The sequence below is a fragment of the Ambystoma mexicanum genome, chromosome 5p (assembly GCF_040938575.1).
Source record: "Ambystoma mexicanum isolate Mex_15411 chromosome 5p, UKY_AmexF1_1, whole genome shotgun sequence".
Lineage (NCBI taxonomy): Eukaryota > Metazoa > Chordata > Amphibia > Caudata > Ambystomatidae > Ambystoma > Ambystoma mexicanum.
Window position 1 is genome coordinate 121,740,753 of NC_090930.1, and position 25,002 is coordinate 121,765,754.

At 47.0% G+C, this 25,002-nt stretch overlaps 1 protein-coding gene across 1 annotated transcript in view; it reads right to left on the minus strand.

Moving 5' to 3' along the window:
* Positions 1 to 25,002, minus strand: part of AR (androgen receptor) — a 1,337,360-nt gene that overhangs the window by 705,108 nt on the left and 607,250 nt on the right. The window contains exon 3 of the mRNA XM_069612517.1: positions 3,051 to 3,167. Within this exon, the coding sequence (XP_069468618.1) occupies positions 3,051 to 3,167 (117 nt within the window). The remainder of the gene's footprint in view (positions 1 to 3,050; positions 3,168 to 25,002) is intronic.

Genomic DNA, 25,002 nt, shown 5'->3' on the forward strand with positions numbered 1-25,002 from the left:
ACCCTCACAGTCCCAGATACATGGAGAGAATCCATAATTATCCCTATACACAAACAGGAACATACAGGGGTCACCTAAAAACTTTAGATCAATAACCTTGCTGGATTCCTCTAGGAAGATATTTGCAACTCTCCTGTTAAGGGAGCTCAAGTGACACATAACGTTGAAGGGGTTGTACTCACACTTTCAGATTGGGGTTCGTACCAGCATGGAAACATCCCTGAACGCCTTTGTCATGTCACATCTCCTAGCAGCAGTTAAAAAAACAAAGGTAGGGACTGTCTATATGGCATGGCATCGATAGACTTGTCCAGTGCCTTCGATACTGTATACAGAGCAAGACTCTAGAAGAAACTGCTGGGTATGAATCTCCCTTCAACGCTGGTGCATTTGCTTGCCTTGCAGCACACAGATACAACTGTGGGAGTGAGGATGACTGGGGAGGGAGCCATGACGTGCCCTATTGCTAAGCACGTTGTTTTTCAGCAGGGGTGCGTGGTGGACCCGACCCTTTTCAACCTATATCTTGCGGATCTATCTTGTGTCTGGGATGGGAGCACTATTAATCCTGCGAAGCTGGGCTCAGTGTCATTGTACTGCATTGTCTTTGCTTAAAATGTGGTCTTGTTTGACCTAACACCAACAGGGCTCCAGAGGAATTTGACACTGTTTTTTTAATACGCAGTCGAGAACAACCTCAGAGTTAATGGGCAGAAGTCGAAGGTCATTGTCTTTACGAATAAGAGAACCCCAAAAACCATGGCATGGAGGGTGGGTGGTAATCCCCTTGAAAGAGTGGAATCCATCAAGTAACTTACTTACCATGTCACAAACTCATATTTCAAGGAGAGTTGGAAACTTCTGACCAGGGTTAAGAGCCTGCCTCTGCTGACAAAAATGAAGAAGGTATATACGCAACTGTGTCATTTCTCCCTTAACCCTCTCCTCCAATGCCATCTTTCCACCGTGGAACCTTTCTTGCTTTATGGTCTGGAACTTTGCATTTTCGAGCTGGGGGCCTTCCTTAATACCATTGAAGGAATGTTGTTTAAGAAGACACTGGGGCTGTCCACTGCTGTCTTGAATGCTGTGATAAGGCAAGAATTTGGGTTGATTTCATTGGGGCTAGAGCTAAATGGAATAAACTGGTGGACTATGCAAAGCTGTTATATCCTGCAGCTATGTCTCTTTATCAGAGTTGGGGGGCAGAGCAAACAAGAACATCTGGGAACTGAAACATGGAATTTAAGGAACAGATGAGTGGAATACTTAAATTGATAGGGTCATCTAAAGAAGAGTTCTCCTACAATGCGCCCACTGTTAAGAACAAGCTACATAAACACGACTAGGTGATCTCCCCGGAACAGGTGGGGACTTATAGTAAATGCGCTGAATACAGCACATTTCTCACAAAAAGAGGAACGCCCCAAGTATGTCCATATATTCCATTGTCCTAAACGTAGGCTAATTTACGTACGATTTAGGCTTAACCAATTCCCGACTCTGGAAAGGATGAGTAAGTGGAGGCGGGGTTCGAGCAATCATAGCTCCAGACTTTGTAAACAATTGGCTACTAAAGAAACGATTAAGCATTCAGCGGCTGATTGCACGGCCCTGCGAAAAGAAAGGGAAAATCACTTGGGAACGGAAACTGTTAATGAACTTGTATGGTCTAGCATGATAGTTGGCCAGGGGCAGACCCGGATATTGGCTCTAACTGGCTTCCTTACCTTGATATCGAAACAAATAATGTACTTATGATGGCGGATACTAAGTTGAATGAGAAATGTTGATTCTAATTCTTCTTTTCTTAAAAATATGTTACTGTTGATTGATTTTTGTATGAAGTGAAAGGTTTATACATTTTTGTCTGAACCAAAACACTTAATAAAAAAGAATAAAAATAACCAGGAATTGGATTAATACACTGGGGATGATTATTTCTTATCATTTGGGCTCCTACTTTCTCCTCACACCTGATTTCCCAACCCATCCTTTTCCAGCATGGTGCCTTGAAGTATTTCTGTATTACATTCAGGATCATCGCCAGTATCTGAATTGTTTTTGGGAATACAATGTTTTTGTGAAAATAATCTATTTCAGGATTCCACCGATACTTACGTGATGGTACCAAAAGTCTGGGAACACCTACATAGTATTTCAGCAAACTTAACAGGTTTGAAAACAGGCTCCATGCCATGGAGCATCAGGTAGATATGATGGCACTGAAATGGAGGATGCAACCTTTAGACCGTAGACAGTGGTCCCACTTCTGAGATAAAGTCTCACTTACCTGAATCGGCATTCCTTCAGCTTGAGATGAGGTTGACTGTTAGTTGCACGGCTGAAATCCTTTCCTCCCTCAGCACATAATGGAAGCAAGACAGTATTACCGCTGGTAGACCTGTGCAAACCACAGATTGGAAATCTGCATGTGGAGGCTCCCAATCCAGCACATTGCTTTTCACGTCACAATTGTTGTGTGTTCTTGATATAACCTTGAACCTTGTCATACATCGTAGGTATAGCCGAACACAAAGTGGGGAGCAGCATAACAACCATAACAGAAAAATAATAGGGGAAACTTTCAGCTTGGGATAAAACACAGGACAGGAAACAGGCTTTTTGAATGCAAAAAATATAAACTTAAAAATAAAAGAGTGAGTGTAAAAGCAGAGTTTCTGACTCATCTACTAGATTTTAAAGATGCCATCATATGAAGTTTGGTGCATGACGATCTTTCAGGGTGGTCGGGGCCTGGTACTTGTAGGGCTATGAAAGACTGCCAGGTCGAATTTCTTTTTCAAAATAATACTTTCTTTTGGAGATGTTTTCTGGCCTAGTTTTTTGGCCAGGATGGGTCACATATAACTTTATGTAGAACCCTGACTCTTATAGAAAGATGCCCGACATGTGTGGATCATGACTCACTAGCTGAAAATGGACTATATGCTTGCTGTAAGATTTGTTTTCTCTACTGAGTTACTGTGAAAGGAACAATCAACAACAAAACAAAATCCCATGCATGAATACAAATCTACAAAACCTACCACCCAATGTCATTCCAGCTTCGTAACACTTCCTCAGACGACAAGAAGGACAGTTTTTCCTGCGGAATTTGTCGATTGTGCAATCATTTCTGCTGGCACAAAGGTATTTCTGCTTCCCTATAACAATGATAAAATAAAGAATCAACAGCGTTGTCAGAATAACTGAGCTACAACTGAGCTATTCAAATTTGATGTTCAAAACACAAATTTCACAAAATAACTAATTGCACTGTTTAATAAAGTAACATTGGGACGTGTGCTTGGTTAGAATACAAAGCATTAAAATAAAAAGGACCAAGGCTTTAGATTCCTTTAAGTTATTACGTTTGTAGACATTTTCTTACTGTGTAAGGTCTTCATTAATTGCCTGTTTGGTGATTGTTTTTTTTTATATATGGAAGTAGTTTCTTACCTGTAACTCCATTTCTCCAGCGTTGGGATCTTTCATGAATTCACATGCTTAGAATATTCCCCGTCGTCAGGACGGGAACCTCGGTATATTTAAGAAAAAAATTTTACCCTCGGAAAACCCAACACTTCTGTGTCCTATCGACGTCCTTTTCGGCCACCTATGCATGACCCAATAGGACGTACGGTATAAATAGCCCTGCCCCTGCGGCTCCCTTCAGATTTTAACCCCAAAGTAGTAGGGGCCTATCCAGTTTGCATTCAGGGGAGGCCAGCAGGTGCGTGTGAATCCATGAAAGATGCCAACGCTGGAGAAATGGAGTTACATGTAAGAAACTACTCCCTTCTCCAGCATTGGATCTTTCATGGATTCACATGCTTAGAATAGATTATAAAGCAATATTCATAAACTGGAGGCGTGCAATGCAAACCAATAACATAAGAGCATACATGCAATCAGCCATATCAATAGAGCCCTCCACCATGGCATATTGAAGAAAGGGTATTCCCCTCTGTGGGGCTTACCTTACTGAAACAAGTGTCGTAGGACCACCCGTCCCACCTGTACGTCCGTTGCATGCTGTGGCTCTAGGCAATAATGCCGAGTAAATGTCTGCGGCACCGACCAGGAGGCCGCCTGACAGATGTCGACCAGCGGGTTTCCGGACCACCATGCTGCCGATGACGAGGTGGATCTTGTTAAGCGAGCCTTTGGACGCCTTTCCAGAGCCTTCCCCACCTTAGAGTGGCAGAAGGCAATGGTTGACGAAACCCAGCGGGCCAGTCCTTGTTTGGAGATTGGTTTTCCCTTTACAGAGGGTCCATAAGCCACAAACAGCTGTTTCGTACGCCTGAAACTTTGAGTACGACTCAAATAAAACTTCAGTGCTCTCTTGACATCCAACGTATGGAGAGTTTTTTCCGCGAAAGAGGTAGCCAAAGCGAAGAATGCTGGTAGCACAATCGACGAGTGCTTGTGGAATGTAGTTGGAACCTTTCGTATAAAATGAGGGTTAGTTACCAACACCACTTTGTCTTTGAAGAAACACAAATATGGGGGATCAATCACCAACGCTTGCAGCTCCGACAGTCTTCTTGCTGAAGTAATAGCCACGAAAAAAGCCATTCTCCACAACAAAAATTTGAGGGGAGATGATGACATAGGCTCAAAAGGAGCCTTCATTAGCCCTGACAGTACCAGATTAAGACTCCAACTAAGAGGGAACTTTTTTGGCCGGAGGAAAGGTTCAAAATAACCCTCTCAGGAAGTGCTTGACTAGTCTGTCACTGAACAATGGAGTCAAGTGCCTTTTTTGGACAAACCTTGAAATGGCTGCCAAGTGAACTTTTATGGAGGAGAAAGACTATCCTTTCTTCGCCAAGTGAAGCAAATAAGGCAGAACCTGCTCTGAGGAGATGTTTACCGGGTCCACCCCTGGTTGATCCCTACACCACGCACAGAATCTCTTCCACTCGCATGCATATGAAACATTTGTGGACGGAGCCCTCGCCGCCTCCAAAATTCGGTGAAAATCTGAAGAAAGTTTTAGGGTTCCAAACTCGTAGAAGTCAGGAGCCAAGCCATCAAGCTGAGGGCGCTCGGGTCATGATGCCAAATCGCTCCCTTGTCTTGGAATAGAATGTCCGGTGCCTCCTGAAGCCTCATTGGCTTTGCCACCGATAGCTGGAGAAGGTCCGAAAACCATGACTGCCTCGCGCAGCGAGGAGCAATTAGAATCACACGGCATGGATATTTGTGTATCCACTAGAAGGTTTGTCGAATGAGCGGGAACGGTGGGAACACATACGCGAACCTGCCCGTCCACAGGAAAGAGAACGCATCCCCCAGCGAGTTGGGCTATGGCCATCTGCTGGCGAAATGCCTGCACTACTTCTTCTCCCGGGTTCCAAAAAGATCCAGCGAGGGACGACCCCATTTCCTGAAGATGCTTGACACTAGTTGATTGTTCAGCTCCCATTCGTGTAGTTGGTTCATCTCTCTGCTGAGAGAGTCTGTCTGTATATTGTTCACTCCTGGTAGATGGTACGCCACTATACTTATTCCTTGCTCGAAGGCCCAATGCCATACTTCCTGGGCTTCGTTCGAAAGCGTTCTGGAACGAGTGCCTCCTTGTTTCCGGAGGTAGAACATTGTGGTCGTATTCTCTGCTAATATTCTCACCACTGACCCCTGTATGCGCGGCAAAACGACTTCAGAGCCCAACGTAACGCTCTTAGTTCCAACACATTGATGTGAAGGGTTGACTCCCCTGGGTACCAACGCTTTGAACTTGCAAGGACCCCAGATGGGCTCCTCATCCTGTCTGAGATGCATCTGTCACAACTGTCGATTGACATTTTGGTTCCAGCAGAGGCATTCCTCTTGCTAGATTGTCTGAAAGTTGCCACCAGTGAAGCGCTTTTACAAGCTCGCTGCTTATCTTCAACTTGTCGGACCACAATCCGTGACTCTGAGACCATCGGTCCGCCAGAAATTCCTGTATCGGTCTCATGAAGAGACGACAGTTGTTCACCAGCAGAATGCATGACACCATGGCTCCTAGCAGTGACATGCATTTTCTGACTGACACCCTGGGGCCAGTTCTCCATTTCTCTGCTTTTTGTTTGAGTTTCTGAATTCTCTCTGAGGAAGGCCTCACTAGTCCTGATTGAGTCTGGAACTCCATGCCTAAAAAGACCAAGCTCCTTGAGGGAGACAGGATTTTTCAAAGTTGATTGTAAAGCCTAATCGCTGTAGTAGTTGCATGGTGGCCTCTAGGCTTGCTTGCGTCACTGCCAGAGACAAGCCTCTTACTAGCCAGTTGTCCAGGTAAGGGTAGACGTGGTGACCTTTTCTTCGTAGCCATGCTGCCACCGGAGCTAAACACTTTGTGAACGTCCTGGGAGACAATTTCAGGCCGAACGGTAGTACCTTGAACAGATAATGACTCTGACCCACCACGAACCTTAAGAATTTTCGGTGTGGTCGACGCATGGGTATGTGGAAGTATGCGTCTTGTAAGTCCAACAGCTGTATCGATCGGATGACCTCTTGAAGCGTAATCATCTTGAACTTCAGGCGTTGCAGAGTCTTGTTGAAAGCTCGAAGGTCTAGAACGGGTTGCCACTTGCCGTTGGGTTTTTTGACCATGAAGTAACAGGAGCAAACTACCAGGCCTCTCTCGGCCACCGGAACCAATTCTATAGCCCCTTTTTGCAGCATAAGCAGCACCTCCTGCTGTAATATGTGAACATGGGGTTGCGCCGAATACACAGGTGGAATTTGTGACGGCATGGTTTTGAACTGCAAAGAGTGGCCTAGTTTTATTGTGTACAACACCCAAAGGTCCGATGTTACACTCCTCCATTCATCGACGCGACGAGACACTCTGCCTCCCAGGATGTCCTGAAGATTGTCATTGTTGAGACTTTGATTGTTTGCCTTTGGAGGACGAAGACTGTCCTCCTCTTCTCCTAGACACCTGGAAATCCAGGCTTCTTCTAATCGCTTGGACAGCTCGCCTGTACCCTTGTGAGGAGAACGATGATCTGTGGAAACTCTGATACCTAGATGCAGCGAACCGGGAATTCCCAGAGGCTCCGCGGAAAGGGCGAAAAGGCCTAAAAGCTCACCCACTTTGTAAGGCTCCCAGTGACCTTGCCGTATCCTAGCCTTTCTGCCTGCAGCCGCCGACACTACCAATTCTACCGGTGAGGGTTGCGCAGTCAAACACTTAGGTGTAGAGTCCGGGGCTTTAAACATTTCTAATCTGCCCTTGATTGCCAGCTCCGAAAATGGATGACGCATTGTGCGCAATCCTTCCTGCCAAACATGGTCCAGAATGGGTACTGAAAAGACTGACTTTCTCCTTTTCCCCATATGGTCAAATAAGAAGCATTCCTTCTTTTCTTCCTCTGGGGTCAGACCAAATTCAATACAGGCTTTCGCCATCATGGCAAGGAACCAATGTCATCTGGTGGGGACGGCTGTGCTTGGCTTGTAGGAGCTTCCACTTCTCCATCCAATTCCCACGTAGGGTCCCTCGAAGGCGATGATGAAATGTCCGAGAAGGAGTCTCTAGAACCTTGATCTGATTCAGAATCTTGCAATTCACCTTCCTCTGGGTCTGACCTGGGGAGACCTTCGCTTACAAGAAGGGAGGCCGGCAAACCAGCCGTTGATCGTGGAGCGGGACCTGCCGCGTCGTTGACAGGTATCACTGGAGGTGCACCCGCGGGAGGTAGCCTTGCGCCTAACTGGTTTAAGAGGGATTGCAGCGTAGACAACATTTGTAAAGAGAGCAGTGATTGCGGATTCAGCAGAGATGATGACGAGTATTTTGCATCCCCGAGGCCGTCGACGGGCCTATGCCCTGTAAACCAGGTCTGTTGGACAGACAACCTGTTCCCGCTCCTCCTCCATCAACGATATTGAGCAAGCCGATTCCTGCTGTAATAAGGTCTCCGGCAGAGCTGCGTCATATACTGCCAGTTGCCAGACCTCTGGAGGATCGACCGTCGATGATGGAAATTTAGGTGCCACTTCCACAATCGTCGCCGCCGGGGACAACGAGGCCACTGCGGGTATTGACTGCACAGGCTGTAGCGAAGCTGTCGACGACGAGACTCCCGCTGATGGCAGTTGTGACACAGAGTCTCTAGGTGATCCCGCCTTTTTTGATTCTTTAGGACGGTGCTTCGTCAAATCTCTACCCGAGGAAAACCTATGATGGTCTCATGAGGAGGAACTCATTAAAGGGTCTTTCTTTTCCTTTTTAGACGAAGAGGAAGATTTCCCACGTTGACGGCCCTGGTCCACACGACCATGCTTCGATGATGTAGAAGGGGCGTCTTTCGTCGAGTGTTTCCCCAACGAGGAACGACTCTTTTCCTCAGGGCGTGGCTTATTTGCCGGAGGCTTCTTTGCCGGAGGCTCCGCTGATACAGAGCGGCGAGGAACTAAAGGGGACTTAGGCCTGTTTGATGTCAGACTATGCACTGACCTCAGACTGAGGGTAGCCTCCTTCATTCAGTCACGTTATTAGACGCTGATTGCGGTCTTTCAGTGTCTTTTGCAAGAACCCCTTGCAAATGTCACAGTTGTCCACAGAGTGATGGGGTAAAGACAATAAAGAAATCCATGTGCCCATCTCCTTCGTACACGTTCTTCATCCCACACGTGGCACACGGCGGAACAGCGCTTTGCCCGACATAGGGAAAGAAAATAGAATCTTGCCAAGAGTAGAAACACGAGGTGATCCCGACTACTTTGGAGACGGTTGAAATCTGAAGAGAGCGCGGGGGCGGGGCTAGTTGTACCATACATCCTTTTGGGTCATGTGTAGGCGGCCCAAAAGGACGTTGATAGGGCACAGAAGTATTGGGTTTTCCAAGGGAAAATGTTTTTTCTTAAATATACTGAGGTTCCCGTCCTGACGACGTGGAATATTCTAAGCATGTGCATCCATGAAAGATCCAATGCTGGAGAAGTTTAATTCCGTATTGGTTCTATTATCTACATTATTATTATAAGTATTTCGGTTAATATATAACGTTTCTGTTTACAATCCACACGGCAAGTGGAAAAATAAATGTCTCTACTTTGTTTTTTGAAAATATCTCAACATGTTGCCCTTTCGAGTGCAAGACATTTTTATAAAGGACCCAAGGGATTTACGCTACATTCTGAAACGTCAGACAATTGTCAGTGTGCCCCTTGTGGTATAATCTTGCCTAAGCAAACTGGATAGCACTGGGAACAATTAATTTTGTGGCACAGAGATAGTATGTTGGCAGAGAGAAGCAGCCCATGGCGGTGCTAGAGAGCCCGACCTAGCATGGTGGACTCCCACTGAGCTCTGTTAATCAGCATAAATTATTCCTGGGATGCAGCAACGCAAACCTGGCCCGGGCTCATCTTGTGGCACCTACTGGGCCTGTGAGGCTCAGTGTAACTAGAAGTGAAGTGGCACCTTGCAGCTCCTCTCTAATATTTCTGTGGACCCTGGAGGACGGCTGCTGTTGGCGTCAAAGGGTGGGTAGGCTGTGCTCGCCTGACACTCTATTAAGGAAGCGAGGAGCGGTCGGTGCAGGAGAGGCAGCTCCCGGTGGCGCCTTTGTCCTGACGTGTCCCACTCCGGCTGGTCATTGTGAGGCTAGCCGGGTGCTGTGTTGGGGGCGGCAGCACTGTGTGCCTCTTCAAGAACCGCGTGCTGCGTATACCCCGGTGGGAGAGTAAAGGCAAGAGCACCTGGCGGACGTTTGGTTGGTCCCCAAAGAAGGCAACGCCCCGGTGGGGGTCAGATCTGCTGAGCGAACGCATAGCTCTCCTCCCGGGTGGTGGAGTATTTAAGTGCGCTCGGCACGCTGGATTTGACCTCTCCTCGAGACCTACTTTCATGGACCAAGGCATAAAATAAGCAGTATCACATCGCAATTCAGAATGCAACAATTATTAATTGCTTTTCATTTAGAAAATCATGTTGCACTAACTGCGATATGATTTCAGAGAAGACAAGTGTTTTTTTTTATTATTGGTCACCTGTTTCCAGGACAGCACACAGAAAAGAAGTCTCTCAGGCCACTGGCAATCCCACACGCTGACAGATGGAAACTGGGGATAAGAGTGTGGAGCCTGTCTGTGTGTCTTCCTTTTGAGCAAAACTAGTGCATATTGAGGGGGCTGCTTTCAGGATGGCCCTTCTCTTAAATGTCTTTCCTCTCTGCTCTGTTCCTTGCTTTTTTCTCTTTTATTAAACTTTTGCTCACCCTCTTTCATCTGTTCCTATTTCGCACTGTTTCCTATATTAAGTATATTTTTCCCCTGTAGATCTCTTCTCTACCTACCTTTCCTGGGTTCTGCATGCCGCTCAGACTGCTGTGTCCTTGGAAGTGAACAGCTCTCGTGTGTGCATGTACAGTGATATTATGTACATGGACGTGAAAGACCATGTTTATGTGAAAGGCTATTGTCTTTATGTGAGGGTGTGTGTGCACTGTGGTGCATACAAAAAAATGAGTGTGAAACACTTGTGTATAGGCTCGTTATAAATGCCATATCGTATCATATCACTTGAGGCCCAGGACCGTGTGCATGTGAAAGTCTGCATTGCTTGGGGTATGTGTCTCTGCAAAGATTATACATGCCAAGTCAATGAACAAACCAAAATCTTTGATTATGGTTAACCCTGCTATCGCCAGATGTTAATCGGGATCAAACGTGCATAGCATATGATAGTATTAATGTATGTTAATGCTTTCTGGGTGAACTCAATAGGCAATTATCATGTAGGCGTTTGACCTTCATTGAGGGCAGGTTTATCATTTGCATAGCGCTGTGCAACAAAACACATGTTGGCTCCCCAAAAATGTATAGGTATTGACATTACAGGAATTTATACATCACAGGTAGTATTTGACACTCAAGGGGATCATGGTAACTTGAAGTACAAGAAGTTGCTATATTTAAGCCAAGAGGCAAACAACTGATGTGCAATATATCATGTTTCAGAGTCATCATTATAAATGAAGCAGCTATGTGAGGAACATGAGGGCGTCCTCACTTCTTTTCCCCCAGTAGCCTCTTCTCATTTGGCCAGGGAAAGATCATCACTTTGGATCCTGATCCTGGGGGTGGAGATGCGAGGGAGGATCATCTGGTTGGAGGATACTTGGGGAGTGGGGAAGAGTACCTCCTTAGGTGAAACATGGTATCCCCCATTTCCCTTACAGAACGAACCCTCTATCCCAAAAGCCTTTACAGGATTTTGTTAGCCCTTTCCTTGTTATTTCGCTATAACATTCCCCAAAACACACCAGTATGCTACTGGGATTAAGAATAGGATAACTAAAACAACACATCCTCCTTTTGCTAATGCAGACGTATATCTACCCCAGCCAGGTACTGAGACAAGGAGGAGGACAAAAGGAGTAAAGCAGGACTACCACTTTATTGGTGAGCGGCCTAGTCTTTTTTGGAATAAGCATGGAGGCAGGAGCTTTAAAAGCTGGAATCAAGATGGGAATGGAGTCAGCTGTGGGAGAATGTTAGGCAGAATCCTGTGCAGTGCCCTTAGGGACCACTACACACAATTAAGACTACAAGTGGTAATACAAGTTTACCTTTGGTACAAGCCTGTACTACTATGTTAAAGTGGTAGAAGTAGCGGAGCAGCCAGGCTTATCTCAAGAGTATATGAGCAGTAGCAGAGATTACACAAAGGGACCACAACTACTTTGAATCAAGCAAACACTGACTCAAGGTTTCAGGTAAAAAAAATATAAGTACATTTATTTTTAAACCATTTGTTATAAACACAACACTTCTATTAATTCAAAATCACACGTAAAATACACTACAACCAACCAATTCACTTTGGTACACTCTAACTCAAGGTAAGTACCCTATGTTTTAACGGGCCGGCGTTGTGAAACAAAAGACGTTACCGGGAATATGCATGCGATCACTTTTTGACAGTAATGACAGTTCGGTCTTACTAAAGATACGCGTATCCGTGACAAGAAATGTTACCGGGGCAAACACACACTTAGCACCTGAGTAAACCAGAGAGAGTTGGGGGCAAAAATCATAGGCAATACTTTTGTCAAGGGAGACATAATCAGAGAACCCTCGTTGACAGAAATTCAAGAGTCAATAGGCCGGAGCCAGTGTCAAGTGGAACCGGGTTCCTGTTGTCGATGATCAGACAGTCGGACAGTTCAAGATTCAACGTTGCCAGGAGTACTTAGATATTGTCAACAGAGGAAGCAAAGGTTATAAGAAGGAGGGAAGACAAGGGCAAGCCTTGGAGGCGAAGAAAAGGGTTTCACCCTAATTCCTCAAGCAGAACACAGTACCTTATTCAATGAAGAAGCTGGTGCCGCGGCAGTTGTTCCTGGTAGTTTCCTGCAGACCCACGGTTCCTGGAGCTTCGGTGCGAAGGAGGACGTCTGAAGGTGTCTGCACCACACAGGGATGAAGCCGGCAGCAGCGACGGTGAATAAAAGGTGCGCTCCTTAAAAACAGGAGAGGCTCTTCAGATGGCTATCCGGACAACTAGAGCGTGTGCAGCGATTTCGACCAAGAAGAGGATCCTCTGGCTGTGAAATATGAGCTGGTTATCCCCACCAGGCTCAAGGCAAGAAGACTCCGGACTGGATCTTCTCTGGTCGTCGAAGGGTAGATAGCTCAGGACTGCAGCAGGGCTTTATCGGGACAGGGTAGTTGCAGCAGCCGTCTTCTTCTCCGCTTCTCTTTGGTTCCTTGTAGTTCCAGTAGTGACTCTTGACTTCTAGCCCAAGAGACCTGCCTTTTATGCGAAAATCCCCCATTCACACAGCCTGGCTGTCAATCACACAGCAGGGGGGGTTGTCCAGCCCAGACAACCACCTCAGCCAAATATGGCAAAGTGAGACTTGGGTTTCCTAGGATACCCGATGCAGGGAGTGACTACACCCCTCCCTCACATTCAGCCCACCTAGACACCCAGGCGCCTGGAGGGCTTCTTGGCAGAAGCCCCCCAAAAGACAGTGAACAAAGACGGCAAACCTGGTTTGCCGTGCAAAGTAAAACACAAGAAGGACTTTAACAAAAAGAAATGGCGAATAAACCTGACCGGAGCCAAAAGAAAGAGTATTTGGTCAAGCGGGTTTATGTTCGAGGTTAATATAATAGCCTAAAACAATACCACGTTTATATAGTATAATCGCGGGAGAAAAGTTATGGTAGATACCACTGCCACCAGCCAAGTCTAAATGTTAGGCGGGAGCTTTAAAAGCCAGAATCAAGATGGGAATGGAGTCAAAGCAACGTGACGCTGGAGGCGAGGCCAGTGGCAAGCCGCCAGGAAATGACCGGTGTAACCGAGAGAAGCGGTTGAATGCGTTTGAAGTTGCAGAAGAAGCACTGGTGGCAGTCTAGGCGCAGTTGTCGGACCACATGGTCCACCCATTACAGGCCACGCAACCGGTACCCTTTCTTAACTGCTTTACCACCAACCCACTGCTTCTCCTTAACAGTGATGCTTGCTTCATTCACATGTCCCTGACTGGAAAAGCCACTGAAAACACCCATAAAGTACCTTTAGGTGATTTTGAAGTCAAGTGTTGTTTTGATAACTAGAAGATTTGAACACTTGGGGAAGGGAATCCCTATGATTTATGAACAACTCTGAACTTGGGCAAGGGGAATCTGATTACAAACCAAGAGTTAGAAGAAGCTCTTAACTTTATTTTGAACACTAATCATTTTGATGCTGACACCCCTACACATTGTTTGAGTCAGTTGTGAGGGCAAGTATAGGTTTTGGACACAGACAGATGATTACGTTGGACTTCCTGATGCACACTATCCTTAGTTTCCTTTAGGTAGGGAAATCCCACCTTTGAATAGAGCAAGTTAGGCATTACTCCATCCTGCCTTCTGAGTTAATAACACTTTGTTAAACAAGCTTGAACATGTTGTTTGTGTCTGACTCATGATGGCTTCACAAATGGTGTCAGAGTGGGATGCGGCTCAACCGATACAAGTTGGGGAACCCGAAGTTAAGTCCCAGAGCATCAGACGCCTGGGTGGCCACAAAGGGCTCAATTCGGTTTGATATTTTCAGCAGTAGGGAAGAGATTATTTCCCTAGGAGAAAGAAAGCTAATACCCACTTATCCCATTCTGATTCCACCCCCAAATACATACATCAGATTTACTCCAAAGTCAGAACTAGCATGGAAAATTCAGAATTGATTTGCTACCTGGGGTTATAGATCCAGACTTCAGGGGTGACACCGAAGTGTTATTACAGAATCAGGAAAAGGCCCTTTCCAGATCCATCAGGTAGATAAAATTGTGCAAGGGGTGCCCGAGAGAGCAGTGTTCCCAAGGGTAAAGGAAGAGGCAGGAAAGGAGTTGACAGGTCGACGTACCATAGGCAACGGGGAGGCTGATACACCTACCACCCCGCAAGACCACAAACCCAGAAGGGTCAAGGAAGAAGAAACAGAAACTCTTCCCGACCTAGCCTTTGCCCAAAGGAACAACCCATTGTTGGATGAAGACTTTTTGCAAATCGTACCTGAGCAAAAGGGGCATGAGAGAGGAGTGCCGTTTTCGTTTCTGAGACATGGGCTACAGTACAGGGGACACACTACTCCAGTGGTCATAGTAAAAACCCAACTAGTTGTCCCTAAAAGTCACAAGCAAGTTGTCCAGGAAATAGCCCATTCCCATCTGAGAGGAGGTCATCTAGGACAGCCATAAACTCAGGCCCAAATCCTGAATAATTTTTACTGGCCTGGAAATCATGCTGACATTAAGATCTTTGTTCCGTCTTGTGCAATTTACCAAAAGACCAACACACATATAACACCACCAGTCCCCTTACAGCAACTTCCAATCATTGAAGTTCCATTGTCAAGAATTGGCATGGACGTTATGGGCCCCCTGGAATCATCAAAATTAGGGAACAGGTACATCATGGTAATAGTTGAGTATGCCACCCGATATCCAGAGGCATCTTGAAACATCTTGAAACACCTACTCCCGTTGTCTTCATGAGTAAGGTTTCCCAAAGAAATCCTGACAGATCAGGGCTCCACATTTATGAGCAATCTCATGGGGAAATGTAAGAACTGTTGCATAATACCACTTTAAGAACATCAATATATCACACACAGATTGCCTTTTCAAATGGTTTAACAAAACCCTCAAAGCCATGTTGCTAAGACTATAGGAACAGGATGGCAGAGATTGGGATCAAATGATACCTTGGGCTCTCTCTAATGTTAGGAAGACTCACCAGGCTTCTACAGGATTCTCCCCGTTCAAATTACTTTATGGACGGGAACCTCAGGATATCCTGGATATGTTGAGAGAAACCTGGAAAGAAAGCCAAGAAACCCAATCCCACTCTCCCAAACTGCCAACCACTAAAAGAACACATTAAGGTAGATTAGTTCAAACCCACACGACCAAGGCACAGGAACAGCAGAAAACCTCATATGACAAAAAGGTTACTTTAAGATCCTTTTCAATAGGCCAAAATGTCTTGGTATTGCTGCCAACTTCTGAAAATATATTTCTATCTAAGTGGCACGGACCATATGAGGTATTAGAACAAACAGGGCCTCGTAACTACAACATTTCCCAACCTGACCACCGATTAAAGACCCTGGTATAGCATGTGAATTTTTTTAGAGAATGGAAGGAAAATCCTACAGTCTAATGCCAATATTCTATCCTGTTTGCTGACTGAAGACTCTGATAACAAAGTTCTTAGTAATAACCAGAAACAGGATCTATATGGTATGATATGATATGGCATTTATAACGTGCCTATACACAAGCGTTTATAACCTCATACTCCAATTTCCTGATGTATTTACAGAGGAACCAGGGAGAGTGAATGATATTTACCATCATATCCGTACTTTGAAGGCAAAGTGGTACATTTAAAACCATACAGGTTACCTGAATCTAGAAATACACCATCATCCAGAACTCAATCAAATGCTTGAAGCTAATATTATGTAACTATCTACTAGCCCTGGTCTTCCTCCATCGTTTTAGTGGCAAAAACCAATGGGAGCTGGAGGTTTTGTATTGACTTTAGGAAAGTAAATGCCACTATGCCTTTGATGCGTACCAGATACCTCGTATTGATGACCCAAATGACACGCTGGGAATGCTGTCTATCTCTCCGCCATAAACCTTAGGAAAGGCTATTAGCAGGTTCCGTTATATGGTCCTGACAAAGAAAAACTGCCTTCGCAACACTCATAGGTCTGTTTCAGTTTGAAGATCTCCCGTTCGGACTACATGGGGCCCCCACAACATTCCAATGGTTGATTGATAAGATCGTATATCCATACTCTGATTTTTGTGGGGCCTATATAGATGATATTGTAATCCAGAGTAAAACCTGGGATGATCACGTCGATTATCTTTATACAGTCATGCAAGTATTGAGAAAGGCAGGCTTAACAGAGAATCCCAATAAATTAAATTGGTTCAGTCAGCAGTGAAATATTTGGATTTTTTGTGGGTAATAGCACTGTAGACTCCAACAGGAAAAAGTTAAAGCCATCCTTGACATCCCCACACCAAGAACCAAGACCGACCTTAGAGCCTTTTTAGGATTGATTGGCTACCATCGCCGATTTATCCCAAAATTCTCTAGTAGAACTGCAAGACTCACAGATAAAATGAAAAATGCTGCACCCCAAAAGATCAAGTGCGTTGAGGAAGATCCACATTGTTATATGACATCAAAAGAAACTCTTTGTCAGAACCCCATTTTAAAGCTAGCTAACTTCATAAAGGAGTTCATTCTGAAAAATGAATGCCTCATTTTTTTTAAATTTAAATTTTATAAAATATGCCATTATAACAGTCAAAGAAGGCCAGGCCATCAACGCACTCCCATCATGAAACACATGGTACCGGCCGATGTGCACAAACACTTTGTTTACCTTCCTGTCCTCTTCCTCCCCGCCCCCTGGTATGGGCTGATATTTCCACTATGGCCGACTAAATTCCCTAATCCCTTGAATTACACAAATCTTGCCTGTGCGTCGATCCTCATTCCACCGGTTACCTTCATCCAGCTGTCCCAAACCCCCACATTGTCAGAAAACAATGCACCTCAATCCCCTCTTCCCCATCCACTCCGTGACCTAATGTGTCCTCCCGCTATTATCAGTTACTCCTGCTACATGTACTTATCCCGAAACACACTCCATTCCATTTCAATGTCCATCCCGTCCCATGGATGGCCGCCGTAATTCTTTCATTGCATAAATATTCTTAGCTACATTTACCTAATCCCTGTTGCTCAGGAGTGACACCCTCTTCTAATGCATCCTTAAACATGCCCTCCCCACTAGAAGCAGAAAGTTGGCCAAATGCAGCAGACCACTATATTCCCCGTCCCCGTTTTCCAATTCAAACAACACCAGCATTGGCGCACTTTCTCTATTAAATCCATCCAATTCCTTAATCCATCCAAGCACCTCATCCTAACAGCCCTGCACCTTTCCATAGCCCCACCACATATGCCTCTAGTCCGCCCGTGCCCTGCATTCATGCCAACAGGGGACTTGCCTCCGGGAATATCCTAGACAGATGCATCAGATCATACTGCCATCGATGCAACAATTTAATCACATGAAACTTATAATGACATGCAATTGAAACCTTATTTGCTCTACAGCACACTTTGTACCACAACGTACCACCCAGGTCCAGACCCAAATCCCTCTGCCATCGCTACCGAAGTTTGTCCGTGTTCCCCTTCCCTGCTTCCGCACCGTACAGAGCCAAAATCAGCCACTTCATCTCTTTTCGGGAATCTAGGATCTTCTCCACCAGAGTAAGATCTCTTTGTATCTTTCCTTTCCACATTTCAGTGGTAATAACCCCCTTCAGTTCCAAATATGAGAACACCCACAAGTGGCGCATCCCCAGCACTTCCTTCAATTCTCCCAGGGAGATAAAATTAAGTGTTACTCACCTGAGTGACTAACATGCTCCTAGTCCATAGCCCTCTTTCCTCCATCCTGTATGGTCGTCCCTCGCTAAGGAGGGGAACGGAAAATGTTTTCACCAGAAAAATAACACTTTCTCTTTAAATGTAAATGCACGTGGGGCGTTTCCCTGGGAGCATGTGCTCCCCTAACCCCGCCCACCAGCACCACACCTCAGTCCCCTTGGATGCATCAGCTGTATTGAATTCTTCCACCTTGCTACTCTTATTTTAGGGGGAAGGATGGTGGGACATATGGAGGAAAGGGGACTATTGACTAGGAGTACGTTAATCACTGATTAAAATGCTCTGGGAGGAGAGCTTGATACTCTATGCAAACAGATTAAGGAGGACAGCCTGGCCAAATGCTGCATCAGCCCAGGGACTGGTATCCAGGCAGTAGTGCTTGCGGAAGGCAGATGGAGTGGCCAGTGTCACAACTCTGCTAATTACTTTCCACAGTACATTATGTTGGAAGGCAACAACCACTGCCTTGGCTCTTATAGCGTGAGTGTGCATGCCCCTTGGTGACTCTTTGCTCTCAGCCTTGTATACCTCTTAGATGGCAGCAGCCATCCATCTGGCTATTGAGGCCTTGGACACTCGTTGACAAGGCGTTAAGTCTCCAAATGTGACAAATAAGGCGTTGGCCTTGCCAAATGGCCTTGGTCCTGTCGAGGTACAATTTTAAGAAGTCTAAACAGTGGAGAGTCTTTTCAGCGTCTTCCTCTGGATTTGGAAAGAAAGTGGGGAGCACAATCTCTTTGTTAATGTGGCAAGAGGAGACCACTTTTGATAGGAACCTGTGGTGTGTGCCGATGAAACAGTGTAGGGCTCGTAAGGCACCAGAGCCTGAATCTCGCTAACTCTGCAAGCTGAAGTAAGACCTACTGGCAGCGCTGTTTTGAGCGTGACCAATTTAATGTCCAATGTGGCCATGGGCTTGAATGGATTGTGCACAAGGGCGCTAAGAGCGGAGAGAGGCGGTTAAAGCCTGGTCAACCATCCTATATGCCTCTTCATCACAGATTAGCCAAGGAAAAGGAGAAACTGTCCGAGTTTCTGTCTGCGCCAACATCCACTAGGTATGTTCTGCAGTTGTCCACCTTGACTCCTGATCTGGCTAAGTACGCAGAGAAAGACAACGCCTGCTCCACTCCATGTTCCTTGGACCAGAAGCAGAACATGGACCATTGGCTCTTGTACTGCTTTCGAGTAGCCTGACTCCTGACTCATTGGATGATTTACAGGTTGTCTTGGGACAGCTGGAGATGTTGCAGTCACCTGCTCAGGTACCAGGCTGCTAGGGCTAGTCTCTCCGGGCAAGGGTGAATCACTGCCCTTCCCCTGCCCCACTGCACCAGGGCGGTAGAGGGACTTCTGGTTGGGCTGACAGCTGCTGTACTTCTGAGAACCAAGGCCTGGCCGGCCACTGCAGCACTATGAGTATGAGACGCAGCCGCTGGAATTGTCTGATCTTGCAAACAACCTTGAGGATGAGCAGGGTAGGAGGAAAAGTGTATGCCCACGTTCCATCCCAGGGGATCTGGAGCGTGTCCCAGAGGGAGCCACTCCCCGCTCCCCCTAGGAGATGAACGGCTGACAATTGTGGTTGCTCTCCGTTGCAAACAGGTCAGTGATCGGGTGACCCCACCTGCTGAAAATCTCTTGAAAGACTCTTGTGTCCAGCTGCCACTCATAACTGTAGGAGTCCATCCAAATGAGTCTGTTCGCCTCAAGGTTCGATTCTCCCGGCAGATGCACTGCTGAGATCCAGGTGCCCACTTCAATCGCTCACTCCCAGATGCTAAGGGCCAGTCTGCATAGGAGGGGGGTCTGCTGCCCCCTTGCCTGTTTATGTAATACATGCAGGTAGAGTTCTCTGTCCGAATGCAAACTGTACTGCTCATGATTAACGGCATCCTGCCTTGAATGCAAGCCAAATGGCCATCATTTCAAGACAATGGATGTGGTTAGCTGATATGGTCGTGGACCACAGACCATTTACTGAATAAGTCCCCAGGGTAGCACCCCAACCCTGGAGTGAGGAGTCTATAGTCATAGTATGAACTGTGGGAGACGGTCTGAATGGTCTGCCCACCATACAGTTTGCATCCTGCCCCCACATGAGGTTTTGCTGTAAGAGCACAGGTATAGTGACCAGGGCACCCTGATGACCCGACTCCTGGTCCCAGGATGCTGAAAAATGGAGCTGTAGCCTCCTCATTCACTGGTGTAAGCAATAGCCAGGAAGCATGCCGCCAGTACTACTTGCAGGTGCAGCTACCACCAGGCTGAGTTACTGTTGTGCTGAGGAAGTGAGCAACAAAAGTTTTGATGCTGCCCCCTTGTCACCTGTGGGGAATACCCCTCTGCTTCTGAGTGTCCCACAGCAGCCCCAGAAACACCATAGTTTATTTAGGGTAAAGCTGAAACTTCTGGAAGTTGACTGAAAACCCCTAGTCGAGTCTAGTCATAGAGTACCTAACGTGCTCCTGGGACTCTCCTCTGACTAACCAGTCGTCGAGGTAACGATACACATTGAGGTCTTCCGAACTGAGCAGGGCCGTCATCGCGTTCATCAGTCTTGTGAATACCCTCAACACTGAGTTCAGGCCTAAAGGCAGCACATTGTATTGAAAGAGCAAGCCCATTACTCAGAACCTGAGGAAGGATCGATGGTGCTGCACTATGGGGACATGCAAATATGCATCTTTCAGATCCAGGGAGCACGTCCAGACCCCCCCATAGTGTGTTTGCTATAAGTGCTGGCATCATCATTTTCAACATCCGCATAGGTAGGTATAGACTGAGGAAGGAAAGATCTAGGACCACTCACAGGCCCTCCTGGTACTTCTTTTGAATGGCGAAGATGCAGGAGTAAAAGCCCTGCTCTGGTAGAGGAACCTCATCAACCGCCTCGCTCTCCACCAGGGAACTAATCTCCACCAAGAGTGAAGGAGTCCCGATCCATAGAAGAGGGGAAGGGGGGCATGGAAGGGGAAGTCAGAAGCCCGAGGAGACCACCAAAATCACCCAGGTCTAGGATCCTGTCCTGAACATCAGGATTGAATCAGGTTTCCTTAAGCCATGGCGTCCCTCTCTTGTCAGTTGCCACACAGATAGCCCTGCTCGCAGTATCTATGTGCACCACAAGGACTCCATGATGTCCTGTCCCACGATTTTCTTGAAAGAGGCTTGTTCGTCGTCTATCTCTCCACAGCTGTTGGTTAGCCGCTGCCAGGATGGCGTCGGCATTGGCTTGCCTGAGGTGAAGTTCTGCATGTGAACAGACCACCTTCCCGTAGGCCTCAAGCATTTTCTCTTCCATGCCCAGCAAAGCTGAAGTTGCGGTGCTCGTGGTGGAGGTCTCGGACCTGGGATGCATAGATGCTGCTGCAATGACTAAAGACAGGGGCTTGGGGTGCACTGACAAGAGCACAGTGTTTCCCTCCACTTGTCTGAACTTTGCATCCAGCCTTTTATTTGTTGGCCGAGTGGAGTGGGGCTTGAGCCATCCCTTTTACGCAAGGGCCTCCACATCCTTCTGTAAAGCGATTCCAGACCTCGATTCTGCTTTCATGGTGAGCACTTCCGCCAGTACCTCTGACTCAAGCAGCTCTCTGTGGCTGAGGAATGCCCAGCCAATCGGCTAACCCGGCAATCCTATCATTGAATTCCCTCGCCGAGGAAGACGTGTCCTGCTCCTCCTCATCAGTGTCTTGTTGGACACCTGTGTTAGAAGGGGCCCCTGGGTCTGCAGGTGTTAGTTCTGCTGCTGAAGAAGGCCTAGGCGCTGGAGCTGGGGGTGTAGGCGCTGCTACCGGAATTACCAGAGGCATGGGCAACAGTGGTGGAGGAGGTAAAGGCTGCGCAGGCAACGGCTGGGGCGGCAGTGTGGAAGGCAGCATCTCCTGGATTATGTCCTTGAGAATGTTCTCCATTTGTTGGGACTGCATGAGGGTCAGGAATTTGTCCAAACAACGAGTCCAAAAAAAAATCCTTGCAAGCGGACTGGGAGCGATCCTGCAGCGGCTGTGGTGGGGGAATGGCCTGCTGTCTACTCCCTCCTTGCGAGTACATGCCCTCATGGTACCTTGGTTGACCCGAGAATGTCGAGTATGATGTGGTTCACATGACGAGAATCATAGGATCCCAATCTGCCCTGGCCAGAAGCTTGTGCCTTTGTGGTTCACCATAATGGCGGGCTTCTGTCCTGGGTGCCATCTTGACTGCACAAGCCGACATTTTGTCTGTGGCTTCTGCACGTGCCACTGTGGATGACATGGGCCCGGGCTCAGCCTGCATGCTTGCCCGCTTCGGCATTGCCCCACCCTGCACCTCGGGCGTGGGTCTGGTAGGCAATTGGCACTTGGCCATGAGGTTGGTAGTGCTATCTGCTCTGCGTGTAGGCAACCCTTCAGGCGTGGGCCCGTTAGCAGAGCTAAGTCGCTCGGATGTGTCCCAGTACCAGAGCCCATAGTGGCCCCTCAACAGTGGCACCAGTAGGGCCCTTAGACCCCTTGGCCGTTAAACCGGTGGCTTCAAAAGCCTTGGTGTCCTTGTTGGCAGTGCAAGCGGTTGACTGACTCCTCCCTTCAGTAGGCTTCCCGGGAAGGAGTCACGCCTGTGGGGTTCTTTTGAGCAGAGTATGCATTACCTTCTTGGTCTTCCTGCATACGTATTCCTTAATGCTCTCCGGCGTAGTCCTGGAGAACAACTCTCTCCACTGCACCAGCCTGTTTCTGAGGTATCAGGGTGTGAGAGCATTGCAGATCCGATGTGGGAAAGGAACGGTCGCACAACGGGAACTGCTGAAGACAGCCTCAGTCGACATACGCCGGGGACGGACTAGGGCACCGATGAACGGTGTTACCAAATACCTGAAAATTAGAGAACAAAAGATTAGGGAAAGCGCATTGAATTACGAGGCTCGAGGCTCATCACCCAGGAGCGCTGGTGAAAGTTGCAAAGGTGCCAAAGGGCCGACAGGACCTGATGTGGTCAAATCTTTATCAGTAACCTCTTATGCGGGACCCAGAGCCTCCTAGAGTGACAGGCGTGAAGAGACTGTTCTCCATTATGAATCATTGTTTGTCCCCATGTTCTCACTAGTGGTCCACCACCACCTAAAGCTGAGCTGCTCTATAGCACTCCCGAAAATCTAGGAAGACCGTCCCTCCTTCCCGTTTGGGTAATATTAGGGTATTGTAAGCGATCTGCAGTCTCTTTCCTGCTCATAAAAATGTGAGAGTTGATCTCTTTACTTCGTCTAAAAATTGTGTTGGTACTATCACTGGGGGTGCATAAAACAAGAAGGGGAGTCTCGGCAAGACATTCATTTGTTGAGGAGTGGCGTGCTGTCCAGGATAATTTTAATTCCGACCCCTTCCTTAAGTCCTGCTTTATCTTATTCCAAAAAGGGAGGGTAATTAAGTGTATACATATCCGTGATATTCACTGAAATGTGTACCCTTAACGATGTTATCCTAGTTCCGTGAATCTCTACACTCTGATCGGTTAGGGCGTCCGCTATGAGAGGGGGAGAGGCTTCAGTGGGAGTGTCAGTGTCTTGGACATATTGACCCTGAACCCCGACAAATGACCGTATTCTGCGGGAATCTCAACAAAGGCTGGGACTGAGGCGCCTGGGCGCAAATTATATGCCAGTATATCATCTGCATATAGGGCCAGTTTATATTCCATCGTCCCCAATACCCTGCATCCACCCCTCCACGCAGATCATGACCGCCAGCAGTTCTAGTGAGAGCTCAAAAATCAAGGGGGACAACGGAAAGCCCTGTCGTGTTCCACGGGTGAGACGGAAATCGGGAGAGAAATATTATATTTACCACCACCTTAGCTCTTGTATTACGGTACAGGGTCATTGCACTTTTGGGCCAAGGCCTGCTTTTTGCAGCACTTGCCTCATGAACTGAAATTCAACCCTGTCGAATGCTTTCTCAGCATTGAGAGCAGAACAGGGTCCTCCATTGCTTCTGTAATTCGGGCTATTATGTCCAGGGTTTTACGAACAGTGTCTGCCCCTTGTTTGCCCCTTACAAACCCCACCTGATCAGTGTATATAAGCTTTGCAAGGACTAAGCTCAGCCTGCAAGCTAGTACGCTAGCATACATTATTGGCATCCATGTTTATTAGTGAGATGGGTCTATTGGAACTACAGCTAGGCTTGTCCTTACCTTCTTTTGGAAGGACAATAATACGTGCTTGGGTAAAGGATTTGGGGGCTGTCCTCCTTATAATATATCATTAAATAGTCATGTAAGAAATCGGGCCGGAAGGGGGCTATGAAATTTGTAGAATGCTGGTATATTTGAATTCCTCCCCCGGAGCTGAGCCTGCTTTAAAGTTGGCAATAGTGTTGAGTATGTCCTTGTTATTTATTGGGGACTCTAGAGTTGATCTGTCTTGTGGGTTGAGTAGTGGCAACGGTAATCTGTAAAGTTATTTTCGAATATCGCTTGCAGACCCTGTGGTCTCCGTTGTGTAGAGTTGGGTATAATATTCATTGAACTTTTGGGCAATGGCCAATGAGTCTCCCATCCCATCTCTGAACTTGTAGACATCCCTCTGTCCCCTCAGGTGTGCTGTCAGCAGGGTATGTGCCTTGTCCCATTTCTCCTAGTAGTTCCGCTTGTGGTAGCGCATGTATATGATTTTAGAACTTGAAACACATGAAGACGAGGCGGCAACAGTATATTCTGACTCCGCCTACATGACGTTAATGGTACCTGCAGGACCGTCACGTTGGAAAAGGAGGTGTTTCCTGCGGGCAGACGGCACACCAATGCAGTATGCACCGTTATTGGACAGATTCAAATACGCACTTCAACACCCATCGGCCATCGCCGTGGTGAAGTTCACAGCGCGCACCAGAGGTGCGGATTTGATCTCTCACGGCAATGAGGCCACAGATCTAGAAGCAAAAAGAACAGCACTCATCAGGTTATGAAAGGGTTCAGTGCATTACCCATAGCACAATTAATAGAATTACAGGGGAGGGCATCGCC